The 27,984-nt window shown below is 44.9% G+C and overlaps 1 protein-coding gene across 1 annotated transcript in view; it reads right to left on the bottom strand.

Annotated features, from left to right (window-relative positions):
* Positions 1-27,984, bottom strand: part of LOC147897574 (Tetratricopeptide repeat (TPR)-like superfamily protein) — a 121,951-nt gene that overhangs the window by 55,267 nt on the left and 38,700 nt on the right. The window contains exons 6-10 of the mRNA XM_087380642.1: positions 24,024-24,142; positions 23,803-23,873; positions 20,774-20,921; positions 20,480-20,685; positions 19,717-19,922 (exon numbers count right to left, since the gene is read on the bottom strand). Coding sequence (XP_087236768.1) covers positions 19,717-19,922; positions 20,480-20,685; positions 20,774-20,921; positions 23,803-23,873; positions 24,024-24,142 — 750 coding nt within the window. The remainder of the gene's footprint in view (positions 1-19,716; positions 19,923-20,479; positions 20,686-20,773; positions 20,922-23,802; positions 23,874-24,023; positions 24,143-27,984) is intronic.

The raw sequence follows: 27,984 nt of genomic DNA, 5'->3' as shown, positions 1-27,984 counted from the left end.
GGAGGTGTGGAGGCACACTCCTTCCTTGGTCCAGCCTAGCATGCAGGCGACGTTGTTGGCACCGTTTACCACGGATGAGATGCTGGAGGCCTTGATGGCCATCGATGGACAGAAGTGCCCAGGTGAGGATGGGCTATCCCGGGCTTTCTTCACCTCCTTCTCGGACCAGATACATCAGCCCCTCCTAGCAGCTCTTCAGAGGATTTTCAGCAGCGGTTATATGCCGGAGAGCCTCTCCTCGGGACTGATTTGCCTCATCCCAAAGGGAGGAGATAGACAGGAGATCCGTCAGTGGCGCCCGATCACTCTCCTTTCCACTGCCTACAAAATCCTCGCCAAGATGATCAGCGCCAGAGTTCAGCCTCTACTTCCAGACCTCATTCATGACACTCAGACAGGCTTTGTCCAGGATCGCAGTATCCTGGATAATGTCTTTACCTTTTCAGAGGCGGCGGAGTGGGCTCAGCACAGCGGATCACACCTTGCCATCCTACTTCTCGACTTTGAGAAGGCCTACGATCGAGTGGACTGGTCCTTTCTCGAGGGGACTCTGGAGCGGCTAGGTTTCCCAGCAGGTTGGATTCAAGGTATTTCAGCTTTGTACAGGACAACCTCTAGCAGAGTCATCATTGGAGGCAGGATGGGTGAGCGTTTTAGCTTGGAGAGATCAGTGCGTCGGGGCTGCCCCCTTGCTCCTTACCTTTTTCTTTTCTTCGCCGAGGCTATGACTTACTACCTTCGGGCGAGGTCTACAGGGATCAGGGGTGTTCGCCTTCCCCTCCGGGAGGACACGGAACTCTTGGACTCGGAGTACGCGGATGACACAGCCCTGTTTGTCCAGGACGATGAGTTGATGCTGGAGAGGGTGAGGATGGCCCTGGAGGTCTTCTGTTCGGCTGCTGGTGCAAAAATCAACTAGAACAAATCAGTTGGTTTTCTCACAGACCCCGGGGCGCGTTCTCAGTGGGGGAGGTTTTTGGGTTTCGGGTGGATCCCATGGGGACAGACAGCTAGATACCTGGGTTTTCAGGTCGGCCTGGACATCACGCCAGCTCGGCAATTTCTCCCGGTGCTAGATTTCATCCGACTAAAGCTGGCTTTCTGGAGCACTGCTAAGCTTTCCCTTGCAGGTCGTGCCTTCGTAGTCAACCAAGTCCTCCTTGCCACGGCTTGGTATGTGGCTTCCTGTTGGTGTTTCTCGAGATCCAGCGTGGCACAGCTTAGGAGGCTGGTTCGGAACTTCCTTCGGTCCGGGGAGGATGGCATCAGAGATACCAGAGCCAGGATTGCTTGGCAGACAGTCATTCTTCCGCAGGCTGAGGGAGGCCTGGGAGTCATCGATCCAGAGCTTCAGAGTCAGGCCTTGTTAGGCAAGTTAGTCATCCGCGGTTTGACCCCGAGGGGGCAGACGTGGAAGATGTTACTTCAGCAGGGGGTCGGTTCCTGTGTCCCGCGCCGAGGTGGAGAGTGGCTCCCGTCCCTCAGGTGGATCTTCACTTCCGCCCCGCTCACTCAGTCCTGTTCCCCACTCGTTCGTAGCCTCCTCATGGTTTGGAGGCGGCTCCGCCTCAGTCTCATTCAGTCCCCTCCCTGCTGTCAGGAGGAGATTGATCGCCAACCGCTTATCTGGAATGATCAGGTCAGAGATGCCGAGGGCCTTCAGTTGGGGGAGAGATCACATATCAGGTGGGATGGCTGGATGAGGGGGCCAGCCCGGTCCCTTCGAGTTTGGAGGGACACGTACAGACATTTGGAGACGGCTGATCTCGCAGACGCAGCTGGAGGTGCACGTGGAGCCCAGGCGAGACGCACGGAGATCGACGGCGCGATCCCAGCTGATTGGTTGATTCCACCTGAGCCTCAGATCCTCATGCCTGGTGACGACCGTTGGCTGGGACAATTCACCCCCCGTGGCATCCCACTGGTGGTCGCAGGACGGATGGACGACTCCTCTATTTCCTTCTTCGCGGTTATGGGGGATGGACGACTCAAGAGAGAGGATGCGCTCATCGACCCCCTACTCCCATGGCAGAGAGTTCGGGTCGTAGGCCTTTTGGGGAAGGTCTGGCGTACCGATCCTAGCATTGAGCAGGATCAGATGCAACTTTGGCGACTCTGGCTCTAGAAGGGGAGGGCCTTGTCAGAGCTTGATTGGGACCCAGGAGAGTGGAGTTGGCCAGAGATTGTGACAGGACAGGGGCCGACCTCCTTCTTTGCCTACAGCACGACTTTGGGCAAACGAGTTTTTGGGAGGATGCAGAGCCGCCCCCCCACCCAGCGACCCAGCTGGTATGCACAGGGTATTTTCAGATTCTTTTTGCAGGCCTTCTGGAAGGCCTTGTGGGAGAGCTGGCGGCCGAGGAAGATCTCCTACTTCCTGTGGCTTCTTGCCCACAAAGGTCTTCCGGTGGGAAGCTGGTTGCGACAGATAGGCCAGGACGGACGCTGTCAGATCTGCCATGAGGTTGAGGAGTCACCAAAACACTGCCTGTGGAGCTGCACTCGCGCCTAGGAAGTGTGGAGGTGGACTTTCGAGATTCTCACTCGCGCAGCACCGGAGCTAGGTGTGATCACTTGGGGCGCGTTCTGTTGGTGCAGCACCGCACCTGGTCTACATCACTTATTCGAGGCATGCCAACAGGACCCCACTTTCCTTATCACACAGGGGACGTGGGGGCCGCTCGAGGGTATCCCGCCGCACCTAGCAGAGGCTGATACAGGAGTTCAGGAGAGGCAGCCAGTCTGGGAGATTATTAGCAGCATCGCAGGGTGGCACATTTGGACCTCGCGTTGCGTGCAGATCCTCGGTGGCACCTCCTTATCGACTGCCCAGATCATGACTGATATTTGGAGCGAGATTATTCATACCCTCAGAGGCCAGTGGGACCAGATTCAGGGAGATTCCAGGTCCGGTTGGGAGAAGCGGAGACGCTTCCTCCGGGCTTGGGACACACAGGGCCTCTTCTTCGAGCAGACTTCGCAGGGCCTTCGGTGGCGCTACTCACCTCCCCGATGGCTGTTCATTCACACTCGCCTTATCCCGCCGTGAGAGAGTGATTTATTTTGTTACCTTTTAGGGCTGTGTCCCATTTGTGAACGCAGCCCGTCAGCTACAAGCTGACCTTTTGTATCTTGTTCTCGAAGTAATATAATTAGCACTGCTTTTTCTGCAGTAAAAAAAAGGACTACGGGGTAAGAGAAACCATCCTGTTTATAAGGTAACACATTTTCTTAGAGAATTCATGGGAAGGTCTAATATAACACATCACATGCAAATGAACTCGATGCATAAGATACAAGGAAAAATGGGAAAGAGATATAGGCATGCCATGCTTGCAAGCAAAGTTCAATGTTGAACAAGAGCATTGATGCTCTGAAAATTTAAAATGCAAGTAGAACATATTGGTGTTGCAATCAGTATTACCATTTCTAATTCTATAAAGAGACATACAATCCGAGAGAGAAAGCCTATCTTTGTATACCGTTGAGAAATGTCTTGAGCTATCCATTCATTAGTGAAATACCAGATGAACACCAAAAAAAAAAAAAAAAAACTCCCCACACACAACAGAATTGCAAGAAACAAAATCCAAATTCCATATACAAAGGGAATGTAGACGCGATCAAGAGAGACAACCAAGAAATCAAACTAACTTGAAAAAAGAACATCGAATTGAGGGGATTTTGGACTCCAAAAGAACATGTCGTGTCTTTCATTTCAAAACGAGATGGATTAGACAACCTACTGGGCTGGGGACATAAGTACTACCGTATGTATGGCACAAATATCGGTATCGCTATGTGTGTTGTGTGGGAAAATAATGTAAAGTACATCGGATATGTCCCCATTGTAAAATATTAGTATTTTTCCCAAAGGAGGGGTCAGGGAGAAAGAAAGAAAGAACGTCTACGAAAGACTGAAGGGCCTATGAGACTGAAGTAAACCAGATACAATGAAAGCTAAGGGTACCCATATCCCAAGGCTGATGTCTGGAACAAGACTAAAAAGAAATAGAACACGATGTCACTACAGCAGAGAGAATCTAAAATGTAATGGGCAATGATGTGATGCCACTGGCTTTCGACCGCCCAATCAGCTATCCATCTGGGTTACAAGACCTATGAAAAATGTCAGTAGGACTAATATGTCGGCTGAGGATAGACAAGATGATCTCGTCTAGCAGTGGCTCTGTTTTTGGTCAAGGCTGGCATCGTCGGGGAAGAAAAGCAGTGATGGATCATTGCTCCTAATCAGCCTGCCTAGATTGTCCAGGTCCCTTCTCCTCTGTAGCCTTCAAGAGAAAGCTCATCGTCTGAGAGATGCCACTTTAGACTATCAATGTCAATCTCCGGTCCAGAAACGCCCTAAATCTTTGCATCCTACAAGTAGAGGATCCTATACATAACAGCTAAGGGTGGCTATTTGAGCCAATCTAGGGAAGCTTCTAAATGAACCTTGAGGGCAGTTTTGAAAGATGCCAAGGTGGCTTCCAGACAGACCTAAACCGCCCTAGACCTGCCCTAAACCATCTCACACCCACCTATATAAACACAAGTCCTCGAGCAATAGCTCCGTATCTCCACTCAGCTCAACCTCCCTCACCACTGTGACAAAATATGAAGGGGGAGAGGAGAAGAGTGGAGATGAGGAGAGAGGGCACAGCTAGAGAGCACACCACAAATTACTAACTGTATACTAGATTTAGTTGAAAAAATAGAATATATACAAACCCTTTTAGGGTTAGGGTTAAGGGATCTAACCCTTTCCTTTATAGCACTCTATAAGGTTAGTGCTATGCACATATGATCACGTGATGGTGGTATGCACACATGATCACATGATGTTTAGCGTGAACTCTCAACACCTTCGCTCAAGATCAACATCATGAACCTTCCCTCAAGATGATGATTCTGGGAAATCGAAGAAGAACTGAGCATTACATTCCATCACACCCCTTTAATGGGAATGTCCTTCCTCTGCGTCAAACCAAGAGCTAGTCGGTGTTTCTCGAATAGCTCTTTACCGAGTGGTTTGGTAAAGATGTCTGCAGCATTTTTTCTTTGCTATCACAATGATGCAGTGTGATGTCACCAAGTAACACTCTTTCTCTGATGAAGTGCTCTCTAACATCAATGTGCTTTGTTCTGGAGTGATATACTTGATTTTTGGCCAATGCTTGAGCCGATTGATTATCACATTATATTGTTGTTGGCTTTGACTCATTAAAGTAATCTGTTTCTGACAATAGTCTTCTGAGCCATATAGCCTCACATGCACCTGTAGTGAGTGCCCTATATTCTGCTTTAGTCGAAGACAAAGAAACAATTGGCTGTTTGTTTGACAACCATGATATAACACCTTGACTAAGGAAAAATGCATATCCTTGTGTCGATCTCCTGGTCTCATGATCTCCGGCATAGTCACTGTCACAGTATCCATGCAACCGTGGATGACTTCCTCTGTATTCTATCCCAAACTGTCTTGTACCTCTGATGTATCTCAAGACTCTTTTGGCTGCATTCCAATGAGACTGTTTTGAATTCGTCATAAACTGTGCTAGTGAGCTTACTGCATAACAAATATTTGGCCGTGTGATTGTCAGATATATAAGAGATCCGATGAGCTGCCTATGAAACCTGTCATTGAATGTAGGCTTTTCTGAATCTTTAGTAAGTTTCAAACTCTGTTCCATGGGAGTGGCTGCAATCTTGCAATCTGCCATATGAAACTTCTTCAGGAGCTGCTAGTTATTGCATGTAGACTTCCTCGTCTAGATAACCATTGAGAAATGCATTCTTGACATCGAGCTGATACACATTCCATTTACTGAGTGTCGCTAGTGATATCAAGAACCGTATGGAATCCATCTTTGCTACTGGAGCATAAGTCTCATCATAGTCCTGACCATATTGTTGTGCAAATCCTTTTGCAACGAATCTGGCTTTGTATCTCTGAATACTGTCATTTGGATTGTACTTCACTTTGTATACCCATTTGTTTGCTATGGCCTTCTTTGCTGGTGGAAGGTCGCATAATTCCCAAGTATTATTCTTATATAAAGCATTCATTTCTTCATTCATAGCAGTTTGCCATTCTGGCTTGTCTACTGCGTCTTCGAAGTACACTGGCTCTTCTGTAGCCATGATGGTAGTCATAAGAGCATAGTTGGTGGTTTCCACCTGAATTGCTTTGCCTTTCTGAGCATATGTCAATCTGGCTAGTGGTCTGCTTTCCCTAGTAGACCGTCTGAGCTACTGTGGCTCTGCTTGGGGTGTTGCTGGCAATTCTTGCTCTTCTTCATCAACCTGTTCTGTAGATGACTGTGAAGTCGATGCTTCTATCTCCTGTGTAGGTAAGGTTTTCCATTCTGATTCCTCATCAAAGATTACATCTCTGGAGATAATGACTTTGTGGTTGATGGGATCATACAATTTGTATGCTTTGCTTTCTTCACTGTAGCCAACCATGATGCATTTGCGTGACTTCGCATCCAATTTCTTGCGATGATCATCATGTATATGGGCATATGCTATGCAACCAAATATGCGGAGATGCCCAATGCGTGGCTTGTGTCCAGTGAATGCTTCATAGGGAGTCATACCCTATATCGGTTCGATAGGAAGCCGATTAAGCAAATAGTTAGCTGTAGCTATTGCTTCTGTCAAATACTGATTCGGAAGATGCTTTTCACTAAGCATTACTCTAGCATTGTCTGCTAAAGTCCCATTCTTCCTTCAGCTATTGCATTCTGCTGAGGAGTATCTGCACATGTGAATTGTCTTCGAATGCCGTGACTTTTGCAAAAGTTCATGAATGCTGAAGACATGTATTCACCTCCTCTGTCTGATCTCATGACCTTAATCTTTGTGCCTGTCTCATTTTCTACCATGGCTTTGAATTCTTGAAATCTGAAAAACACTTCAGATTTCTCTTTCAGAAAGTAGACCCAACAATATCTGTTGTAGTCGTCGATGAAGGTCAAGTAATAAAGTGAACCATTGATGCTGCGAGTCTAGGCATAACCCCATACATCTGTATGAATCAAATCAAAGCATCCTTTTGTACCAGTGAAATTGTTCATAGGGATAACACCTGTCCCTTGAACTGGATTCGGTATATTGTCTGCTGTGTAGATGACATTCTTCTGACCTTCTAATGGTTTCATCTCTGTGAACCATTCCTTATGATTTGTCATATGAGATGATGCACCGCTGTCAATGTACCAAGGATCCTGTTCCACTTGGTCGACTTGATAACTGTAATCCTCTTTGGGATTGAAATCAGTGTCTAGGTGCATTGTATCAGTCTGATGCAATTCCTCATTTACAAGAAACATATTTCCATGTTTATTTGCAAAATGACTGTGACTAGAATATCCACCACAATGATTTCCTCTTCCTCGGGAATTCCCTCGATTGCTGCTGGATTGACCGCCTTGGTCGTACTGCTTCTTGCGGCAATCTCTTTCATAGTGTCCAAACTTGTGACAGTAGTTGCACTGAATGTTTGACACATTGGTGGATGCATTCCCTCGTCCTTGGAATCTTCCTCGATTGGAATGATTTCCTCTTTGCTGATTCTGATGTTGCTAAGGATGATGCTACTGCTGATGCTGATTCTGACTTTGATTTTGTTGCTGATGATGATGACCACTTTTCTGATATGATCTATCTCTGTTTCTGCCTTTGCCTCTGCTTCTGTCTAAAGCTGTGAATGCTTGATCATTAGAATGACCTTTACGTGCTTGAATGGCCAGACTCCTGAGTTCTTCACCAAGTAGGACTGACTGAAGTTCTTCCAGTATCGAAATTTGCCGTTGAATGGCAATACTTTGGACTAGATTCTCGTATCCCTCTCCTAGTCCATTCAGGATTACTTGAACCATTTCTGCGGGGTTCATAGTCTCTCCTGCTGCTGCAAGTTGATTGTTGTAGTCTTTTATGCGGAGTACATAAGCATGACCGGTTTCACTGCTGTTGCGGAAACTCTGGTTGATTTGGTTTCTCAGGGTGAGAATCCTGGATATGTTCTTGGACTCGTAGAGAACTGCGAACATATCCCATGCTTCTTTTGATGTCTTGACTGTGTTGAGTTGTCCTAGCATGACATCTTGCACATTCTGCTTGATCAGGTGATAGGCATACTTGTCTTTCTTATCCCATTCTGCTTGAGCTCGGGCAATGGCAGGATCTACTACTGGTGTGGAAACTGTTTGTGTAGATGTAGATCCCGATGTAGATTACGTTACTGGTGCTGTGACAACAGATGGAGTAGAGCTTCTTTTAGCAAGAATGGTCTCCATTCGGTATTTCCATGTACCGTAATTGGAGTTGTCTAACTTAGCAGATGCCTCCAGATTGAGGTTGCTAGTCGACATGGTGCAAGAAATGTACTCAAAAGTGTCGTGAAGATCTCTGTATGAATCAACTCTGCAAATACACTAAACATGCCAAGTGAAATCTTTGTACCGTCGGTGAAGATAGAACTGCAGTATATAAAATCTGATCTGAATTACAAGGCTTGTGGCAATAATGCCGGGAATAGCCAAGAGGCTTTCCAAGGCTGAAATGATGTGCACGATGCCGTGAGATAGCCGAATTGGCTTTACAATGGTAGCATGTGTGTGTGAAATCAAATGCTATCTGCCCACTGAATCAATCTGCAATGCCTCTGAACTCTGAAGTCTGCTCACTGAACTGATGGACGTAAGGTTTCAGGTAATGTAATGATGTGAAACCGTATGTGAGCGTATGGACTGACTCCGAGTAGGTACTAGTCGAAAACTTCGGGCATGGCTTAGATTGGCAACTTGGGAAAATTCAAAGCGTCCCCTCTATGGCGATCTAGTCTACTCTGATCTAGATCTAAACCAACCGTCGATCGATGAAAAAACAGCAAATAATTCCTTTTCTTTTGTTCTTTTTAAGTGCTGGGTCAGATGCGTCGATGTAGAGGCAAATGTGCGTGAAAGAAGTGGTTTTGTCGACGAGGCTCAAATGTGAGTGTAGCTTGCGCCGAAATGTGCGCGTGATGTAACGAGCGCATAGAGCACGAAAAAACGAGCGACTTTCCTTTTTGGAGCGCCCTCAAATTCTTCCTGGATCAAGAGATACGACTTGATCTAGGTGGAGGGGCAAAAGAAGTGCAAATGGTGCTCAATGATGATGTGTCACTGTGAGTCACATGCAGTGATGATGTGGCACTGTGCCTAGCAAGAGGTGTGCCTGTGAAGCCCTGTGCTGAGGTGGCAAGAGTAGTCACATTAAGTACCTGTGGAGCACTGTGTATGCTTGACAGGGGTCAATGCTGACTGGACATGCTGACTGGACAGCTGAGGTGGCACTGCTGAGGTGGCATTGCTAAGGTGGCAGAGGTGACGTGGCAATGATGACGTGGCAGTGGTGACATGGCAGGATGACATGGCCTGATGACGTGGCCTCGTGACGTGGCACTGATGACGTGTCAGCTGAGCTGGGCTACTGACGTGACTGCTTACATGGCACTGATGACGTGGCACTGATGATGTGTCATTGATGACGTGGATTGCTTAGGTGACAGATAAGGATTGCCACGTGGCAAAATTTTAACCAAAGACCAAACCCCGGGTTCACTGACCTAACCCGGATCAAAGCCTATCTGCCACGTGTCACAACTGTGATCAAACCACCTAACTAGGGGTTGACTAAACCTAACCCTAGTTAGGTCCTATCTGCCATGTGTCAAATGGATGTGGTTGCCTTATCCTCCACATGTCAGAGATTGGTTGAGATGCCGACAGAATCTCAGAGATTCCGTCGTCGTCTGTGATGGTCGACGGATGGAGAGGAAGATTCCGTTGGCGTTGCTGTCCGTGAACTCGTGGAGGCGGAGCGCTTTGGAGCTGGAGCTGGCTGCAAAGTTCACTGAAGGAGTCGCGATGGAACCTTAGGCCGATGGCGAGCTGGTTGAGCCGCCTTACTATGGGCTGTCATAGGAGCCGAAGGAGCTTCAGCCCGTGAGCGAGTCGGAGGCTTTGTGAGGCGACTGAAGCGAGGTTAGGGCTCCTTGATGGAGTCTTTTGAGAAGCCAGGAGCTAGGAGCATGGAGCTACGTTGCATAGGAGATCACCTTAAGCTGTTTGTGGACTGGCTGGCAGTCGTTTGGCGACTTGAGTTACTTGGCTTGGTGGTCATCTGGCAGAAGGTCGTCTGAGGAAACCACTGGCTGACGGTCGTTTGTCGAGGCAGGGCTGCATTGGAGAAGCATAGCAATGGACTAGAGCAGCCAAGCTGGTTGTAGGAATGCTGGCATTGCGTCAATGGCCCGTGGCTGTAGGAGAGTCCGTTAGGTCGACTGCTGATGGGCTAGAAGCGGCCGTTGAAGGGAGGCTTGGAAGGAGTTGTGCGTCGATGAAGCTATCGTTGGAGTAGCATAGAGACAGAGTTCGTAGAAGACTATGGAGGTCCACTCGCGGGTACCAACTAGGAGACGCTATAGAAGGCCGTGAGCCTTAGTGTTGCTGGAGCCTTGATTGCTGCGTAGTCATTGGCGAGGTTGTGGACCTTGTTTGAAGCTGCTATGGCCGTAGGAGGCAGTGACTGCGTTTGAGCTGGGTCTCCCGAGAGTTGTAGATAGGCTACTGCCATTTGGTGTTTCTATCTCATAAGAGGCTTCTCTATCTCTTGCCACTCAGAGAGAGAATCATCCAAAGAACTCTCTTCTCACACAATCAAAGTAAGGAGAATCTCTATGCAAAGCACTCAACTCAAAAAACTCTCCCTCTCTTTCTCTCGAAATGAACACATTCAGAATTTCTCTTTCTCAGCAGATATGAAACTCTCTTAACTCCACACAATCTAAATCTCTCTCTCTCTCAAAGAGCTGAACGGAAATCTCTTAAAGAAAATGGACGGAATTTTCTCTCAACGGAAGTGAAGGGAAGGATCTCACAATCACTCAAGAGAACTCTCAATCTCACAATCTCTCTCACACTCTCAAGGATCACAATGCCTCAACGGAAGGCAAGGGAGGCTCTGATACCATGACAAAATATGAAGAGGGGAGAGGAGAAGAGTGGAGATGAGGAGAGAGGACACAACTAGAGAGCATACCACAAATGACTAACTGTACACTAGATTTAGTTGAAAAAATAGAATATATACAAACCCTTTTAGGGTTAGGGTTAAGGATCTAACCCTTTCCTTTATAGCACTCTATAAGGTTAGTGCTATGCACATATGATCACGTGATGGTGCTATGCACACATGATCACATGATGTTGAGCGTGAACTCTCAACACACTGTCCTACATCCTTCCAGCCTACCATATCCACTCTGTAATGTCTCCAATCAGCCCGCATAATCCTTGCAATTGTCCAACAGATCTTTCGGCTTTGCCTCCACTCTCATTGTCAACTTCCAAGCCACTAAATGACTCCGGATTTTCACCTTCCAGATTGGGTAGTTCGACCCATCTCGTTTCCCTGACTCTCCAAAGTTCAAGATGGTGAAAGAGAGAAATCTGGGGGAGGAGGAAGGAAGAGAAGGGACTGAAGAGGAAAAGGTTGAATCGGTGTCCTCCATCCTTGCTGTAATAGCGCACAGTAAACTGAAAAATGAATTTGCAATAGAAAACTTGACCACGCAGCAAACCTGAGTGTTGATTGGAGTCGTCTTCTTGCTGAGGAACTCCGTTAATCTTTCCACTTTGCTCAATGAAAGTTCATTTGTATTTGCTGCTTGCATATTTCTGCTTTCAGCAAGTTGGCTCAAGTTTTGGTTGAGTACCATAACTTGTTAGCGAGCAAAAATCCTGGCACACCATGCATTGGTGTTTTCCTACATTTCCAATGGCTTTTCATCCACCCACCAATGGTCATAGTGGAGTCACACAAATAGCACAATGTTGGATCTCTAAAAACTCCATGTACATGATCAATAGAAATGTGGGAGTAATTTTTCCCACTTGTAATATGATGATGCGTACATGCATTGGGATAGCTCCTCAGATTTTGTCTGGTAAGACCTTGCAATCTTCACATATATAGAGAAAAGACAGAAATATTGCAGCTGCTACGTTTGAAAATTATTACAAAACAGCACTATGAAAAATGTAAGGCAGCCATACAAATGTCCCCAGGAAGTCTACAGAATGGAGGAGCTTTTAACTGAAATTTTAAATTTTGAAAAGGCAAGGCTGGGAACGAAGGCAAGACGGAAGAGAAATTATCTCACATGGCCTCTTTGAGCCTTGTGGATTTAAAAGGTAATAAATCATGTGACTTTCATGCTTGATCTTACCATCTCATTGGGGATTACAATGCCTTTCATATCAGGTTATTGAAACCATTTGTGGAGTCAGTGACAGCATGTCCACAGGAAGTGGAAGATGACCAGATTATTCTTATACAAATGCAAATTCTCTATGTCACAACCCCGTAAGATCCAACCCTAACACTCACCTAGAAACTCATCCTCGATCTAACCAGAATCATGTGCACGAGCCTCGATCCTCGAGACCACCCCCGGGCACGTGGGCTACAGCTTGACTCATCCATGGTATCTAACCTAGGTGTCTTATATACCACCTGAGCTCGTCCAAAGGACCTTCGGTACTAATCCTATGATCCACCATGTAGATGGACAAAGTCCCGGCCATGGTCCAAACCCCATCCATCAGTTGAGGAGCGCTGAATTGAACTACCACCATAGCACTGCCCCTCCCTCTATATAGAAGGAAACCCCGCTATAGATAGCATGACTCTATGATAGCTCCCTCCATATAAAGCGAGCACTCTATATGAAGAAATTTCTATATATAGCGATCTCGACTAAAAATAGTCATTCGACTCTTTGCTATCCCTTGACCCACATTAGCCTGCTATCTAACCCTAGGTATACCATGCACATGACGTACCTTTAAGAACTCTTCTAAGTTCACCAGAAAGCCCGAAAAACTCTCTGTGAAGGTGAGTCAATGCCAATTACTAAACTCTGACTAGCAGTTTGAGTATGCTTTCCATGAGACTCTAATCAAAGACAAGCTAATGTCAAAGCCAAATCTTTGATAAGTCATTCATGGAAAGTAAATCTCTAATCTGAACGAGGTTACATGTCTGCAAGTATTCTATGTCAAAGCCAAATCTTTGATAAGTCATTCATGGAAAGTAAATCTCTAATCTGAACGAGGTTACATGTCTGCGAGTATTCTTCTCGAGAAATCAAGTAGCTTTTGAATCCACAGAGTCAATTTCTTCGACATCTCCATACACAAGCATGGTAAAGCTTTGTACCTAGGAGAAAATGATTCTGTCAGCCCTATCTATTGAGTTCTGACTTGGTATTCACGGAAAAATATTCATCATCCTGAATATCCTTGAATCCAAAATCTGAGGTTGATATAAGGGAATCATTGTTCTAACAACTCCATCAATTGAACAATTTTTGGGTTGCAGTTTCTCTCAAGCCTAATTCCTGAATTACTTGGTATTCATAAAGAAAATCCAGCAACTGAATGCTATCGTAAATCAAATTCTTGGGTTGAATTGCACGACAGATTTGCCATCACAGAACTATCAAGTACCATCTTTCCTAGTATCTTGCTTCAAAAGAAGAAGCACTATCTCAATCTATGGAAAATAAATCGTCTCAAATCTTGAACACCTAGAGAGAACAAACAGGGAAAAGTGGTATACCATGAGTTCTTTACTCGTGATGGAAGAATCTTCATGTAATTATTGTTGGAGATATCATAGTCAAAGAGTGATGTGATGTGATGTGTGTGTAGTACTAGGTGATCTGGTACTAGGTTATGTGTGTGAGACTTGTGTGAGTGCCACGTGTCATCATGGGACTTATCCCATATGCACTAGGTGCTAGAGTGTGTGAGTAGCCTATATAAAGGCTTGTACTTCACTTGTCATGATACACTTGATAAATGAATGAAAGCCTTCTTCATGTCTTCATTTGAGCATTATTTCCTCACACCCTTACTCTCTCTCTCTCTCTCTCTCTCTCTCTCTCTCTTCACCATGTTTCTAGCATGGTATCAGAGCCACCTTCCATAGCTGCCACGTCACCCTTGCCCTAACCCTAATTCGTCACTCTTGCCCTAACCCTAAGTCTGCTTCAGCTGCCTCTCCTATGCAGCCTGCTCATTTCGGTCTCTAGCTTTCAGCTGGTGCTGCGAGTTTGTTCCCTCAGTTTGCACACATGGAGCCTCGTCCTCGTAGTGAAGATCAATCCACACAAGTCTCAGCTTGGACACTTATTGGTTTGAGGCTGGCTAACAATCTACTTCATCATCTTGACCTCATTACCTCAGCCAAGTAGTCACTGGACAAGCTCGAGAATATATACGTCACATCTATTGGACCTGAGGAGCAAGATTTATCTGCTATATTACATTATCTATCCCTCTCTGAGGTGGTAGATGCTCATTAGTGATGCTATGTGTATTTGTGTTTGAGTCACATAAAGGTTCTCAGCCTTGAGTTGTCCCTCTAAATTGAATCTATTTGGAGTCAATAAGAGGTACTCTGCCCTGGGTTGTCCCCCAAAAATGCTTGTATTGTGTTTCACTTTAGTTGATGGTATTGACCACCTAGTTCAGAGTAAGGGGGGATGACGAGTGATGGTTTGCCCTTACCGGTCGCAAGCTGACTAAGAAGTCACTATCACATGGGAGGTGTTGGATAGGTTGACTTGCTCTTTGCAGTATTGCGGTGGAGGCAGGATCGTCTACTCTTGCGTGTTGGATCTCACCCCTCTTTGCATTGGTATGGATGCTCGTTTAGTAGCTCCACTACCACAGCTCGTTGTATCAGGATTTTCACAGTCTCATAGACCCATTGGTCTTCCGAAGACTTTAATAAACTTTCTTTCTTTCTTTCTTTCTGAAGGGGGGTGTTGGAGATATCATAGTCAAAGAGTGATGTGATGTGATGTGTGTGTAGTACTAGGTGATCTAGTACTAGGTTATGTGAGCCTTGTGTGAGTGCCACGTGTCATCATGGGACTTATCCCATATGCACTAGGTGCTAGAGTGTGTGTGAGTAGCCTATATAAAGGCATGTACTTCACTTGTCATGATACACTTGATGAATGAATGAAAGCCTTCTTCATGTCTTCATTTGAGCATTATTTCCTCACTCCCTAACTCTCTCTCTCTCTCTCTCTCTCTCTCTCTCTCTCTCTCTCCCTTCACCATGTTTCTAACAATTATCAAAGGACAAAATCGTGACCCAAGATATGGTCGCTTAATCCATCCTCTAATTGCCCATACGTAAGGATAATCAATAAAAATTCAGTTGGCTATATGAAGTCAATGGTACCATTCTGGACCTGCATATAGTCAAGTATCATAGGAATAATAGCCTATGTGAGCCAAAGATTATGGAAATATGCAATCCTAGATCTCTCAAGACAAAATCCACTATTGGATATCTTGTAGAAACCTTGTGCACAATAAAATCGCTCCTAGCACACGATCATCCGGTACTTAGCATTTCTAATCTTAGAGCTTTATGTCCCAACCAAAGCCCTGACACACCATCATCATAATAGAGGTGGTAACCCCCCTAAGATTGTATCTACTATGGAGCTCCAGGGTATGGCTTCTCTCAAGGCAAATATGTTAGTCAGTCCTTGTAAAGTGTCATGCCCCCAATTCAACTCATCCTACTTGTGCTTCACCCTTGTTGCCCTTCGATATTGCTTCAAATTGAATTATACCACCACATCAAAGAATCTTAGATGTAACATACATTAATGTCTCATACCACCAAGATATGCTGCAAGTAAAAATCTCAATGGACAATAAGAGTGAATTAGGGTAGCCAATCCTCTTCAACTCACACCATCCCAGATTAAGTCAGGGTGCCAAATCTGTTCTCAATCTTATCTTAACGTGATTATATCACCCCTTGTGTCACAATAACCATACCAGTAGGTCTATGAAAAAACAAGCAGGTACTAGCCCTTAACAACTCTTGAATTTTGTCTATCTATGACCTAGGTTTGGAAAAATGAGAATCTAAATGCTTCCCCATTTTGACATGACTCAAAGAAGGCACTCAAACAAGACTCATGTTAGTCTAATCAATAAGAACCTTCATATGTCCAAAGGGTAACTCAAAGAAATATCATAACTCACAATCAATTAATCCAAATAGAAACCAACAGGATCTATCTTTTATCTACCAAGATTCTAGCAAGCGATATCCCATTGCCTTCGTTAATTCCGATTTCGTAAAATAAATGTAACAAATACTCAGCCATCATCAATGTACCATATATCTAAAAATTTCAAGACATATGAAAGATTACGTGACTTGAAGACTTCCATCGCTCTTGTATCATGTTTGGTCTGTAGTATTCCTTCCACTCTCCTCAAGTACCTCCTAGTTCTCTCACTCCAAGCTCATGTTATATAATTTGAAAATACTATCAAATTATAAATGCCAACTTAGTTACAAAGCAAAAACCAAACCAACCAAAATCTAGTTAATATACTAACAAGACAATTTTCTTACACAAGTCATAAGAATTAGGGAACTTCTGAACCAAAAGAGGCCCAAAGATCGAGTCGAGCCAAAAAGAAGTGGGTGATCGCGAAAAACTTAGGATCCCAAACTATTCATTGCTTCTCAATAACTCGGAAGTGATACAAAGAGTCTAGAACATGCTGTCTACATTTTGAACAGTACGAGCCTTCTGCAATATACTTCTGGAACTGAGGGTTCTTATAATAGTGAAGAGCTGCCCAAAGCTCATCCCGGGGGGAATCCATCTCCCTAAGTAGCACTTCGGGACGACGGGGTATAAGCTTGGATGTAACTTCGTCCTCAAGCTCAATAAGACAATAATCAAGAGAAGGTATCTTATTGTTGTGGTGGTGTTCCATCGTAAAATACCCACAGCTAAAAGAGATGGCGAACTGCAAACTGCCAAATCTGCCCACCACGTACTTAGGAGTCCGTTCACAAGAAGAGGGGAGGTGATGGCTGCGTGGGGAGAGATATTTGGGCGATGGAGATGCTGGAGATCAGCCACTTAGGAGGAAATCCGAGGGTAAAAAGGGATCACGATTCAGCAATTCCGAGTAAGATCATTGGAAAGGGGAGCATAAGCAGGCTGGGCTGTGGTGTGTGTGAGCGTATGAGCGTCTCATGGTGACTTAAATAAGGCACAATGAAGGAAAGCGCTTCAAAAGCAAACAAGTTGGCTTTTCTTCTAGGAGCCCTTTCAAAATTAGTCTAGAGCTATTATGTCTCTACTATTCCAGAAGCTCCTAAAACCCTGCATTTTTTAGAAATCGGCCTGACCTTTTATAAAAAAGCATCTCAAAAAGCAAGCGCCCCCATTCGTGATCCCTAGTGCCTTATTTTTAGCGTGCTCAAGGAAGATAATCAACCTGCCACAAGTCTACGTACCATCTCTCCCAACACACATGGACCACATAGTCATAATCTCGGGAAGAATCTTGAGATCGTCACAGTTCCCTGCTACAGCTCCCTCCCAACAGTTATCTACTCTGATTCTAAACGGTATTAGACATCATCATGCTGATCCAATAATTTTTTATTCACTAACTATGAATCCCTATGTAGCAACCTTGAAATCTTGATTGCTGTCTGGATTCAAAAGCTATTTTCTCTCCCAAGCCAACCCCTACAACTAGGTGCCTCTTGCTGAAATTGCATTGCTTTCTTCCCAAGAAGAACAATTGAGAAACCCCCCCAAAAAAAAGGCGACCTTACCTCCTGGCAGAGCATATCTATACTGAAATCCATCGCCTCACTTGCTAGCCATCATCGCTCCAGATATGCATCCCACACATTAGCAAAATTTCAAACTTTGCAGAAGTACCTCTGGGAAGCGTATCTAGAGTTCTCAATCCGTGCATACTTTGCAATCGAGTCATCTGTGATAGAGTGGCTCTGATACCAAATGTCACGACCCTGCAGGATCCAACCATATCACTGACCTAGAAACTCGTCCTCGATCCAACCAGAATCATGCGCAAGCGCCTCGATCCTCCCAATCACACCTAAGCACGTGTGCTACAACTCGACTCATCCATAGGCCCGTATCTAACCCAAGCATCCCATACCACCTAAGCCCTGTCCAGAGGACCTTCGATACTCCACCTATGATCCACCGTGTAGATGGCCAGAGTCCCGGCCAAGGTCCAAACCCCATCCATCAATTGAGGAGCGTTAACTACCACAACAGCACTCGCCCTCCCTTTATATAGAAGGAAACCCTGCTATAGATAGCATGAAGCTATGAATAGCTCCCTCCATATAAAGCGAGCACTATATATAAAGCAATCTACATATATACAATCTCGGCAAAAAATAGCCATCCGGCCCTTTGCTATCCCTTGACCCACGTTAGCCTACTACCTAACCCTTGGTACACCATGCACATGACAGATTTCAAGAAAGGATGGCAAAACCAACTCAAACTCAAAGATTCCCGTCTACAAATGCCAGATGGAGGACAAATCATTTGTAACAATATATGTGATGCTAGATGAGGATACATGATTTCAATTTTCCTACTATCCCAGATAGTAGCCTACTGCACACTGTCAGGTTCTTCAAACAATATCCTTTCAAAATGAACTTCAAATATTCCAGTCTCTTTATTACGTAGGCACTTTTTTGGACTCCTTTGGAGCTGCAATGTGTCCTCCCTAAGCAGATGTACTAGACGGCTTTTGTTGTCCCATAGACCTGTTCATCTCCCGTGGACATTAATAGACTTTCTTTCTTTCTTTCTTTCTCAAAGGAAGTCTAGGCAGTACCCTTGTTAGCACATCCCACCTAAGACCCATTTTGGGCCAACTATCCACACAGTCCCCCAGCTCTACAGGCTAAACAGATTACCCAGACAATGGGTACTCACATTTCAAGACTGAAGAAAGAAAAAAAAATTTTGGAGGGGGGGGGCTTTCTTTCTGGCCCCTAGTGTGCATGTTCTCTGCTCCCTCTTTCCCCTGTTCAATTCATCAAAGTCCCTAGACAAAATTCACTGCAGTACTCTCTCGGAGATGCATGTTTTCCCCTACTTTCTCTAAAATTCCAGTTCTTCCCTTGGTGTGTATCTGCTGCGAATTGTACCAGACTGATTACAGATTTGTAACAAAGGCTAATTTACTTACTTAGTTTTCAGCCTAATCAGCCTTTAATTGGCTTTGTACATAGTGCCTGATGTTGCCACGTGGCATGATATACTAAATATGTCTAAAGGCTCCGTTCAGAGGGCTTTCAAAAACAAGCTGTAGACTTTGTTTCATTGGCCAAATTAACATTCAATTCGTGTAAGTTATATATTTAAAACCCTAATTTTAGGAAGAAGTAAAAGCCAGACGCTTTAAAAAACCTCATGGTTTACATAAATGGAACGAACACATGTCAATGTGTGGTTTAAAACAAATTTATAATATTTGTACTTGGCAAAAGAGTTTCACAGAAATGTGCAAATTGGACAAAAGACTAAACCATGGATGTGAGAAATGGGCCATGACATTAGCAGCCAAAAGGACTCATTTCTGACTCCAAACCTGCAATTTAAAAACCAGTCCCCCAACTCTGATTTTGAAAACTGATGTGCACGTGTTTATCATGGTTACTGGGCTGCCACTACATTGCTGATGTGCTATGAAGACATGGAATGCTGATGCAGCACGCTGAACAGAACGGAGCTTTGTTAACATCTAGTTTAGTTACCTTTATCTGAAGCTGCTGCCTTTGCTTCGAGTTGCATCTCGACCTGATGCACACTAATTTTCCTTCTCATGCGCTTCACTGGAGTTTCATCTTCGACTTTGTCACAGGCCTCATGTAAAAGCTCAACTAAGTTTGCACAATCATGACTTTTGATGAAATCTACATAATCCTGTATATCAGATGCAAAGCTCACCATATGCCCAAACCTGTCATAATCCATTGTATTCAGTTTACATGTTTTATGTTTAAATCCATTCTTCTCACGAAAAGTCCAATAATCCAGCAAGTAAAATGTAAGAACTGTCACCCAAAAACCTAATTGTAAGGCATTCGCAAGTGATTTTTTGATGTACATCACATAAACATAACATGCAATACGTGCAATACTATACAACCTATAATCTGATCAGGAAGGAAGGTTGTTTGCATGGAAAGAAGGGTTGTAATAACAGCATGCAAGCTGAATAAAAGCAAGCATTTAGAGCTAGTAAAAGCTTTATTGAAGTACATTTGAAACTGCAAATTTAACCTCAATTCCCTGCGAATTGCTGTGTGTTTCATTTTGTATTTAGAAGTACTCATGTTTATAACTTTCTGACAATGCGTCATGAGAAGTTAGGAAAAATTTTATGAACTGCAAAGCCAAACATTCACACACATGCAAGTGCGAATGTATGCAAAAAGTTGTACAGCACACAACTTGATTATTTTCCCTCTACTCACCAACCACATGGTTTGAGGTCAAAATTTCGCAATCTTGTACCTTCTGAAGTAATTCACAATTGAAACCCTCAAATCATTTGCAGAGCCTTGATCTCTTTGCTGCAAGTTCATTTTACTCAAACTCAGCAGAAATCGCCTTTTCTCAATTTCAATACTTGCGAGAAAGGGTCCCCTTCTCAATTCTTGTTGATCCTTACTTTGTAGCTTTAGGATAAATGCATTCGCAACTTGCAACCTTTTCTCAACCTGCAGCGAATACATAAAAGTACTTTTGAAATTGCTATGGATATAAAACAAAGTTCACAACAATGGGCATTGTCGTCTTCCTCCACACCTCATCTTCAGACAAGCAGCTCATTGAGGTAACGATATTGCTGCCCACAGTTCCGTTTACTTCATAATTGGAAGTTGAAACTGCACTATCACATGATACCTCCAGAGTTGCATCTAAAAATTGTAGAAATACAGCCCAATCATCTGAACTGCAATCATCAAACGCAGGAAAAAATAAAACTAATGTATATCAGTCTGCAAATAAGTAAACCTCAAACACATTCAGTCATTTAGCAAAGCACACATATGCACATCCATTAATCGCCAATGTACAATTCCTCGTCAGGTATAACTGAGTACCACTCAAGAGAACACAATCTATACAAATAAAGTCCTGGAAAAACATGTTGAATGAACGGCCATTACTCATGTGCCATCTTACCAAACTCTATCAAACCATATCTTTGTCATCCAAATCTTTCCTATCAATAATATCTTGTCAGCCAGAATCTTTCCAAATTATCAACTCATATAATCCTAGTAATTTATCGTGAGCACAATGCATAGTCCAAAAGGCAAGTATCAAAATAATGATCTCTTAGCTCAACTGAAGCCTTTGCCTACTATTCTATATCTACTTTGGAATATTTCAATGGTAGAGCTCTCCTTTATACACCGATGTTCCTGATCGTTCGTTTCAATCCATTCCTTAGGTTCCACAAAGAGAGTACGGGGTTTGTGTCCACCACCACTCTAGCAAGGGCATGCCTTCCCTTGGCCCTTGTCACATCCGGTAGTGTCCTCTCCTATGGCAGTAGCTCGCCCACGAGAGTGTCACTTCTCTTCACAAAACGCATATCCACTTGCTTGGTAATCCTTTTATTTCAAATCTTTATTTTCTCAAATTTCAAGTTCTTTACATTAGGATGTTTGCCAAAAGAAGGCATATGTTTTCCTACTGTTCAGTTGGGTACTAGTTGGTAAGATCGAGCATTGGATGATGGACCCCCATTGAAGGAGTTACCGGCATTAGTCTCGACAAGTTGAGATGTATCTCTTTATCAGCAATGTAAAGACCACACCCCACCCGAGTATCTGAACATGGGACCAATCAAATGTATAGAATGCATACCAACCCAGCAATGGTTAAAGAAAATGTTTACTGTAGCCTTGGATGTGGGCCTATGAACATGAAAGAGTCAAAGAGATACAAGGCAAGAAGACAAACATAATACGCCTAATAGGTTGGAAGACCAACCAAACTCAAACTAGCCCTACACTAGCCCTTTGAATGGAGCTGTTTGTCAAAAACTTATTAGTCAGGCAAATAAATAGTGGTTAAAATAACCCTAATACAGAATTTCAGCATGGCAAGCTGGCCTGGCATGCTTGTGCCAAGCTAACTTTGGCATGCTGATGTGGCAGCCATGACATGTGGCATGGGACGCATGGCACCATGAGACGGCACAAGACTCATGGCAGCTTGTGGGACCATGCGGAGGGCCATGCATGACCCATGGCACCACTTGTCACTAAAGGAACTCAAGCCCCCATGCAGCCCACCAATTTCCAAGGGAGCCACCCCTCCATGCCAATCAAGAGGTGGAGCAGCAGGGCGACGAGGGAGAGAGAGGCTGCAGGCAGAGCAGCAGCAGCAGGGCGGCGGCGGAGGGAGGGAGGAGTCAAGCGACGGGGAGGGGCTGCAGGAGGTGCAGCAGCAGCAGGGCGGCAGGAGGAAGGAGCTGGTCGGCAGCAGGAGGGAGGAGCTTGGCAGCGGAAGGAGGGAGGAGCTGGGCGGCGGAGGGACTACAAGGGAGATAGGTGGCGGAGGGGCTAGCGGAGGGGATAGGCTGCAGGTAGGGAGGGCTGCAAGTGGGAGGCGCAGCAAGGCGGAGGGGCGGGCAGAGGTGCACGCAGAGGGGGACGGAGCAGTGGGCAGGGTGGGCGGAGCAGCGAGCAGGGAGGGCGGAGTAAATATAGGACATAGAACTGAAAAGCCCCAAGTGAGATTATCTTTTGGCTGAGAAAACCCTGAATTGTACCTGCTCGAACAGAATTTGAGGCAATTGCAGGAGCACATGGACTCTGATCAGTCTCAAACTTGTACAGGGTGTAATCAGCTAGGACGACTCCATATATGCAGGAAAAATTTTACTTGGATCACCCAATCTCCAAATCGCTTCAAGATTAGGACTCTGCCTGCACTACTAATTCCTGAGCAATTCTGGCTCAAAACATAGAATTTCGTTGAATTTGTTGAGGGCTTGTGATCTCCTGGTCCAGCTGAACACAATGATACCGGAGTGTGCTAATCTGAACACTTTAGAATTTGGTCAATGTGGCTGCCATGGGTCTGTCTGAGGATACAGACACCTGGCTGCAACAAAAAATTTGCAGGTAGGTAGGCCGTCGGCTCAAGATGATGTGCTCCAAATTTCAAATCGAAACGATGTGACAAAAATCCCTGAAAAGAGCTCTGATACCAATGTAAGTAGGTTAGCCTACAGCCAGCTAGTTTCTAGTTTAACAGCACGGTAACGTAGAAATGGCTGTAGATGAACGTAGAAGGAAAGGACAGCAAGTAGATAATAGAAATCCGTGTTCTTGAAATATCAAAGTACATGGATTCAAGGGTAGAAACCTTAGCTTCTGATGGTCTGCACAAGCTCAGGCTATGAAGAGAGTTCCCGGGTGTTGATTCTAGTTCAGTTCAGCCTAGAGCATGGAGGCTCAGCTGAAAATGAAGTGTATTCAATTGCAAATCAAGAACAGATGCATGGAGCAGCAGGCACCGCCCCCCCCCTTTTATAGGTTTGGTCTTGGCAACATTTACAACATTGATGGCCAGGTCTGTCAGATGTCTGCTGTCTTCATGAGACTTACAACAGGCTGAGGTGAGCTAAGGTAGTCCCCTATATGGGGTACTCTGATCATGATGTAGATCTTGGTCTCAAAACCTTTTCGGTCTTCCACAGATGCTAATAAACTTTCCTTCCTTTTTACAAATGAAGGTGCAAAGATACATACAAGCAGATATGTGAAACAAAACTGATTTCCTACAAAGAAAACCTCAATAGTATGTTGACTCACCTTATCTCCAAGGCCTCTTGAAGAACTTCCGCAGCGCGTTTATATTGGTGTGACAAAAGAAGCAGCTTACCCTGGCAGCTTGTGGACATATTGTACAGCCAAATCACCCAACAAGAACTTTAGAACTTTTTCTGGTGAAAATAGCCTGTTGTGAAATGATATTAACTGCTTAAAGACTTTGAAGTACTGTAAAAATCACATTCCCCTTGAAAAAGACTCACCTCCAACTTCAGCTTATCACTCAATATGGTGAAAAGTTCCCCTGCCTTACTTGAAAGTGTGTCCAATGCTGCTTTGAACTTCCTCTCATGTTGCAGCAAAGTGACATACACAAGCAAAGCTGCTGGCCAAAGAACTCTTCAGTTTTACACCAGAAGCCTTACTGAAAACTTAAGAATGCAAAAAGAGTGCAATAACCCTCTCAATATTTCACAAGCTCAAAGATTTAACATGAGGATACTACAAAGATTTCGAAGGAAGACTAAGCAGAGTATTACATCCTAAGAGGAGATAGGAAATGCTTTTTGGCAGGCAAAGATGATACACATCGAGAGGCGATATGACTGAACACAAATTTCTAATGAGAGCTGAGAAATCCTAACTTCCAATCACCTCAACCTGGAGCTCAGACTATTAACGACCGACACTTGTTCATGACACATGTTAGGACATGACAAGAACTACTCCGAACACATCAAGTATTTCTAGTCATTCCTTAGTTCACCAATACTTTATTATTGTATCTTTTGTTTTTGCAGGTGTGATAGACAGCTCCAATTCCTCCATGAGAGGCATATTTTTATGGCAACTTCAATCTCTTTGTCTAAAAAGCTTTTTCAGCCTTTTCGCAGACATTAAAAAACCCTACTTTTCTTTCTCCCCCAGTACATCTAAGGAGGAATCAAGGTCTTACTACAAATGATGCAAGAGAGCCTCATGACAAGCAGTTTCTTGTGTACTTCTATGATTTGCAGTTTTGCAATGCTTCATCTTGCTCTATGAAGGCACCCAAAAGTAGGCTTGAAAGGAGTTATGGAGTGGCAATCTTTGGCATCCAACATTGGTATACACCACACAAACAAATATATGAACTTTAACATACATATATTCACTTCATGAATGTGTTGAGTTATATTATGTAACAGTAGTTACTTCCAGCTTAGTAGTTAGCTCTATTTTAGTAGGAAACTACTGTTTCCTTTTGTAAATGCAACTTTAAATCATGCAATGCCACGTGGCCGCCCTTGGGAGTTATCCCATAAGCATTTAGTGTTGCTGGCCCAATTTCCCATAATATAAAAAGGGGCTTCAGCTGTAAGTACCTTTTGATCATAATACAAATTGGAGTCTACTCCCTTTGGTGATTGACTCAATCCCAAGAAGGATCCCCTGGCAAAGGCTAGCCAGCCCAAGGAGCTGCAAGTCCATGCCCTCTCATGTGAGAATGTCTCTAACCCTACCCCTCTATCTTTTCTGTTCTTTTTACTAGTTTAAGTGACATTTTAGTAGTCTAGTAGTTGCCCTTGTTACATTTGGTATCAGAGCCCTTTTCATGGGGAATTGTGGGGTAAATCATGTCCAAACTTGCTGAAACTTGGAGCACGGCATCTTGAGGCCTATCCCTACTTCTGTGCAAAAATTCATCGCAATCAGATGTCTCAGTCAGCTGCTGCCACGTGTCGGACTGTGCAGAGACCCTAAATTTCAGAGTGCTCAGAATTTGCAGCTTTTAGCATCATTGGATAGCCCTTGCTTCCCTGATCACTCCTATGTGCAAGAAACACGAAATGGTGCAGGTCTGACCCAGGAATTGCTCGAAAATTTGACTGATGCAGGCGAATTTCACCTAAATTGCAATCTAGCCAAGTATGCTCAGAATTTGGGGCTTCTTGCACCAAGCTGGTCGCCCTAGGCTCTACAGGCTGCTCCTAAAAGTTGGTCGGCATTGGAGTCCAAGTGGGGGAGTTATCAGCGTTTTTGACTAGCTGTACCTGTATTTCTGCTTTGAATTAGGGTTTCCCTGCTGCAAATAGGGATACCTCTGCTTCCAAGGAGTCGCCTCAGCCTATGGAGCATCCAAATGTGCCAAGAGGAAATGCTAGCCAAAATCTCTCAAGAGGTGTCCACTGAAACATGTGAAGCGCTGAAAGGAATATGTGGTACATCTTGAAGAGAGCAGGGCTCTATCACCTGTCGACGGATCGAGAGTGCCCAAGAAGGCGGCTCACCCTCATAAAACACCTAGGGCCCAGTAAGGGATAACCATGCAACCGAGCCCCAAGTCATGAAGAAAGGGGAAGTATGAAAAATGCTGAGTATCCAAGCAACTCCTTTCCAAACAGTCCTCGCTTGATTGCAGTCCCAAAGGCAATGTCGCACTGACTCCTCTGCAGAATGACAGTGAGGGCAAGTAGGATCAGCCCCAAATCGTGATCTCCATAGGTTCACTGCAATCCCTCCATGAATAGAAAGCCAAAAGAAAAGAGTGATCTTTCTATTTCTGAGGGATTTCCAGAGCCTCCTCCAGAAATTCAAACGCAAATCTGCGGTGATGAAGAAGCTATCCCAATGGGGGGCTCTAGAGGGAATCCAACCTCTACTGCTCAGCTGAAATCTCATGGCATTACCAACCGTGAAACGAAAGAAGGAAATCCCCCTCTCTCAGTGCCCATGATCTATTCACTCCCACTCTCCTGGATCCCACTACAAGCACCTGATAGGTGTACCTCCATATAACCACAACCTCCAGGATCCCAAGGCCAAGAGCAGAGGGTCGGGGTCTAAGTACCACTGCAAGCCAGCTCCATGGTCCACAAAACCAGCAATCCTGACAGGTTGAAAGGCAACCTCTAGAAGAATATCATCCGTGGATCTAGAGAGTATACCTCCATCCCCAACATCAAAGACCAGAGCATCTTCCCCGAGACCTCGAAGAGCGATCACCTGTAGAGAAACTACTATCCTCAAAAAAGCTCCCATCCAAGTGGTGGAAATAATAGGCATCTCAACTGTCCATTCCACCGAGATGGCTGCATCTATCTGTTGAATCCTGCGTGCTACCCCTCTGAGGTGACTCACAGACTATAGCCTTTGATCCTCAGGTAGCCTGATAAAAGCCTTCCAAGTGCCTACTGTGTAGGCGGGGCCTCTCTCCCATCTAGACCACTGCATATAATGGGAAGTGCCCAGTGGTCTGCCATGCTCATCAAGTATACTATCGTTCCAAATGATCGGTTGCCTATCAATCTCTTCAAGGGTAGAGGGCGAAACCCTTCGAAGCTCCCCCAACCTTTGAGGATGGCAGTCATGAGAGGAGAGGCAGGAGACTTGAGAGAGGCGGAAGTAAAAATCCAGCGAGGGCTGTCCACCCAATCATCTCCCAAGGTAGGTGTGCAAGCCTGAATGCGTCCAAAAAAGAAATCCTTCCAAGGTTCCTGCCCAGGCATGAGTCCCCTCACCACCACCTTACAAAGCAATGCCCTGCATTGCAAGTCCGGGTCAATGATATTAAGGCCCCCTTCCCATGTAGCGAGAATAATGGTCTCCCAAGCCACCCTCACTGCAACATCTGCTGTGCCATCAAGTCCACTCCATAAAAAATTTCTGACTGGTCTAATGAGCTGAGTGATGCAATCCCTAGATCAGCACCAGCAAGAACACACAAACTAGGCGGTGGCCAAGAGAACCTAGTTCACTACCACAACTCTAGAGGCAAGGTCGAGTTTGGCTGAGCTCCCAAAAAGGAGCTTTTTCCTTGTACTTTCTAGACTGGGGCAAACTGCTGTACTGGAGAGATGCCCAATCCTACCTGGCATCCCAAATATCTGACAAGAACGCCCCTCTGAATCCAGGAAAAGCCAATGTCAACTCCCCAACCTAGTGTGTCCTCATCACTAATCCAAAAGCCAAAGGATTTATGCCAGTTAATGTGTACCCCTGCAGCTCTTCTACGATTTGGATTTTCAAATGCATGGATTTGAGGTGTGTCGTCTCTGCTCCTCCCTCTGGAAGGCTACCAAGTGCCGGCGGATACCAATCTCCCGCCTGAGTACCTCACCTCGCCGAGCACTAGCAACCGAGTGATAAAAGTCGCTGATACTGACAAGTGCTGTGGCCACATGTGAAGGACCAGCCACCACCCCCTGCATGTGAGAAACCCAAATCTCCAAGACTGCCTCTGTA

This window comes from Dipteris shenzhenensis, chromosome 10 (genome assembly GCF_047967505.1).
Source record: "Dipteris shenzhenensis isolate YYH24624 ecotype China chromosome 10, Dip_SZ_1.0, whole genome shotgun sequence".
Taxonomy (NCBI): domain Eukaryota; kingdom Viridiplantae; phylum Streptophyta; class Polypodiopsida; order Gleicheniales; family Dipteridaceae; genus Dipteris; species Dipteris shenzhenensis.
This window is presented reverse-complemented; position numbering and strand designations above follow the sequence as displayed.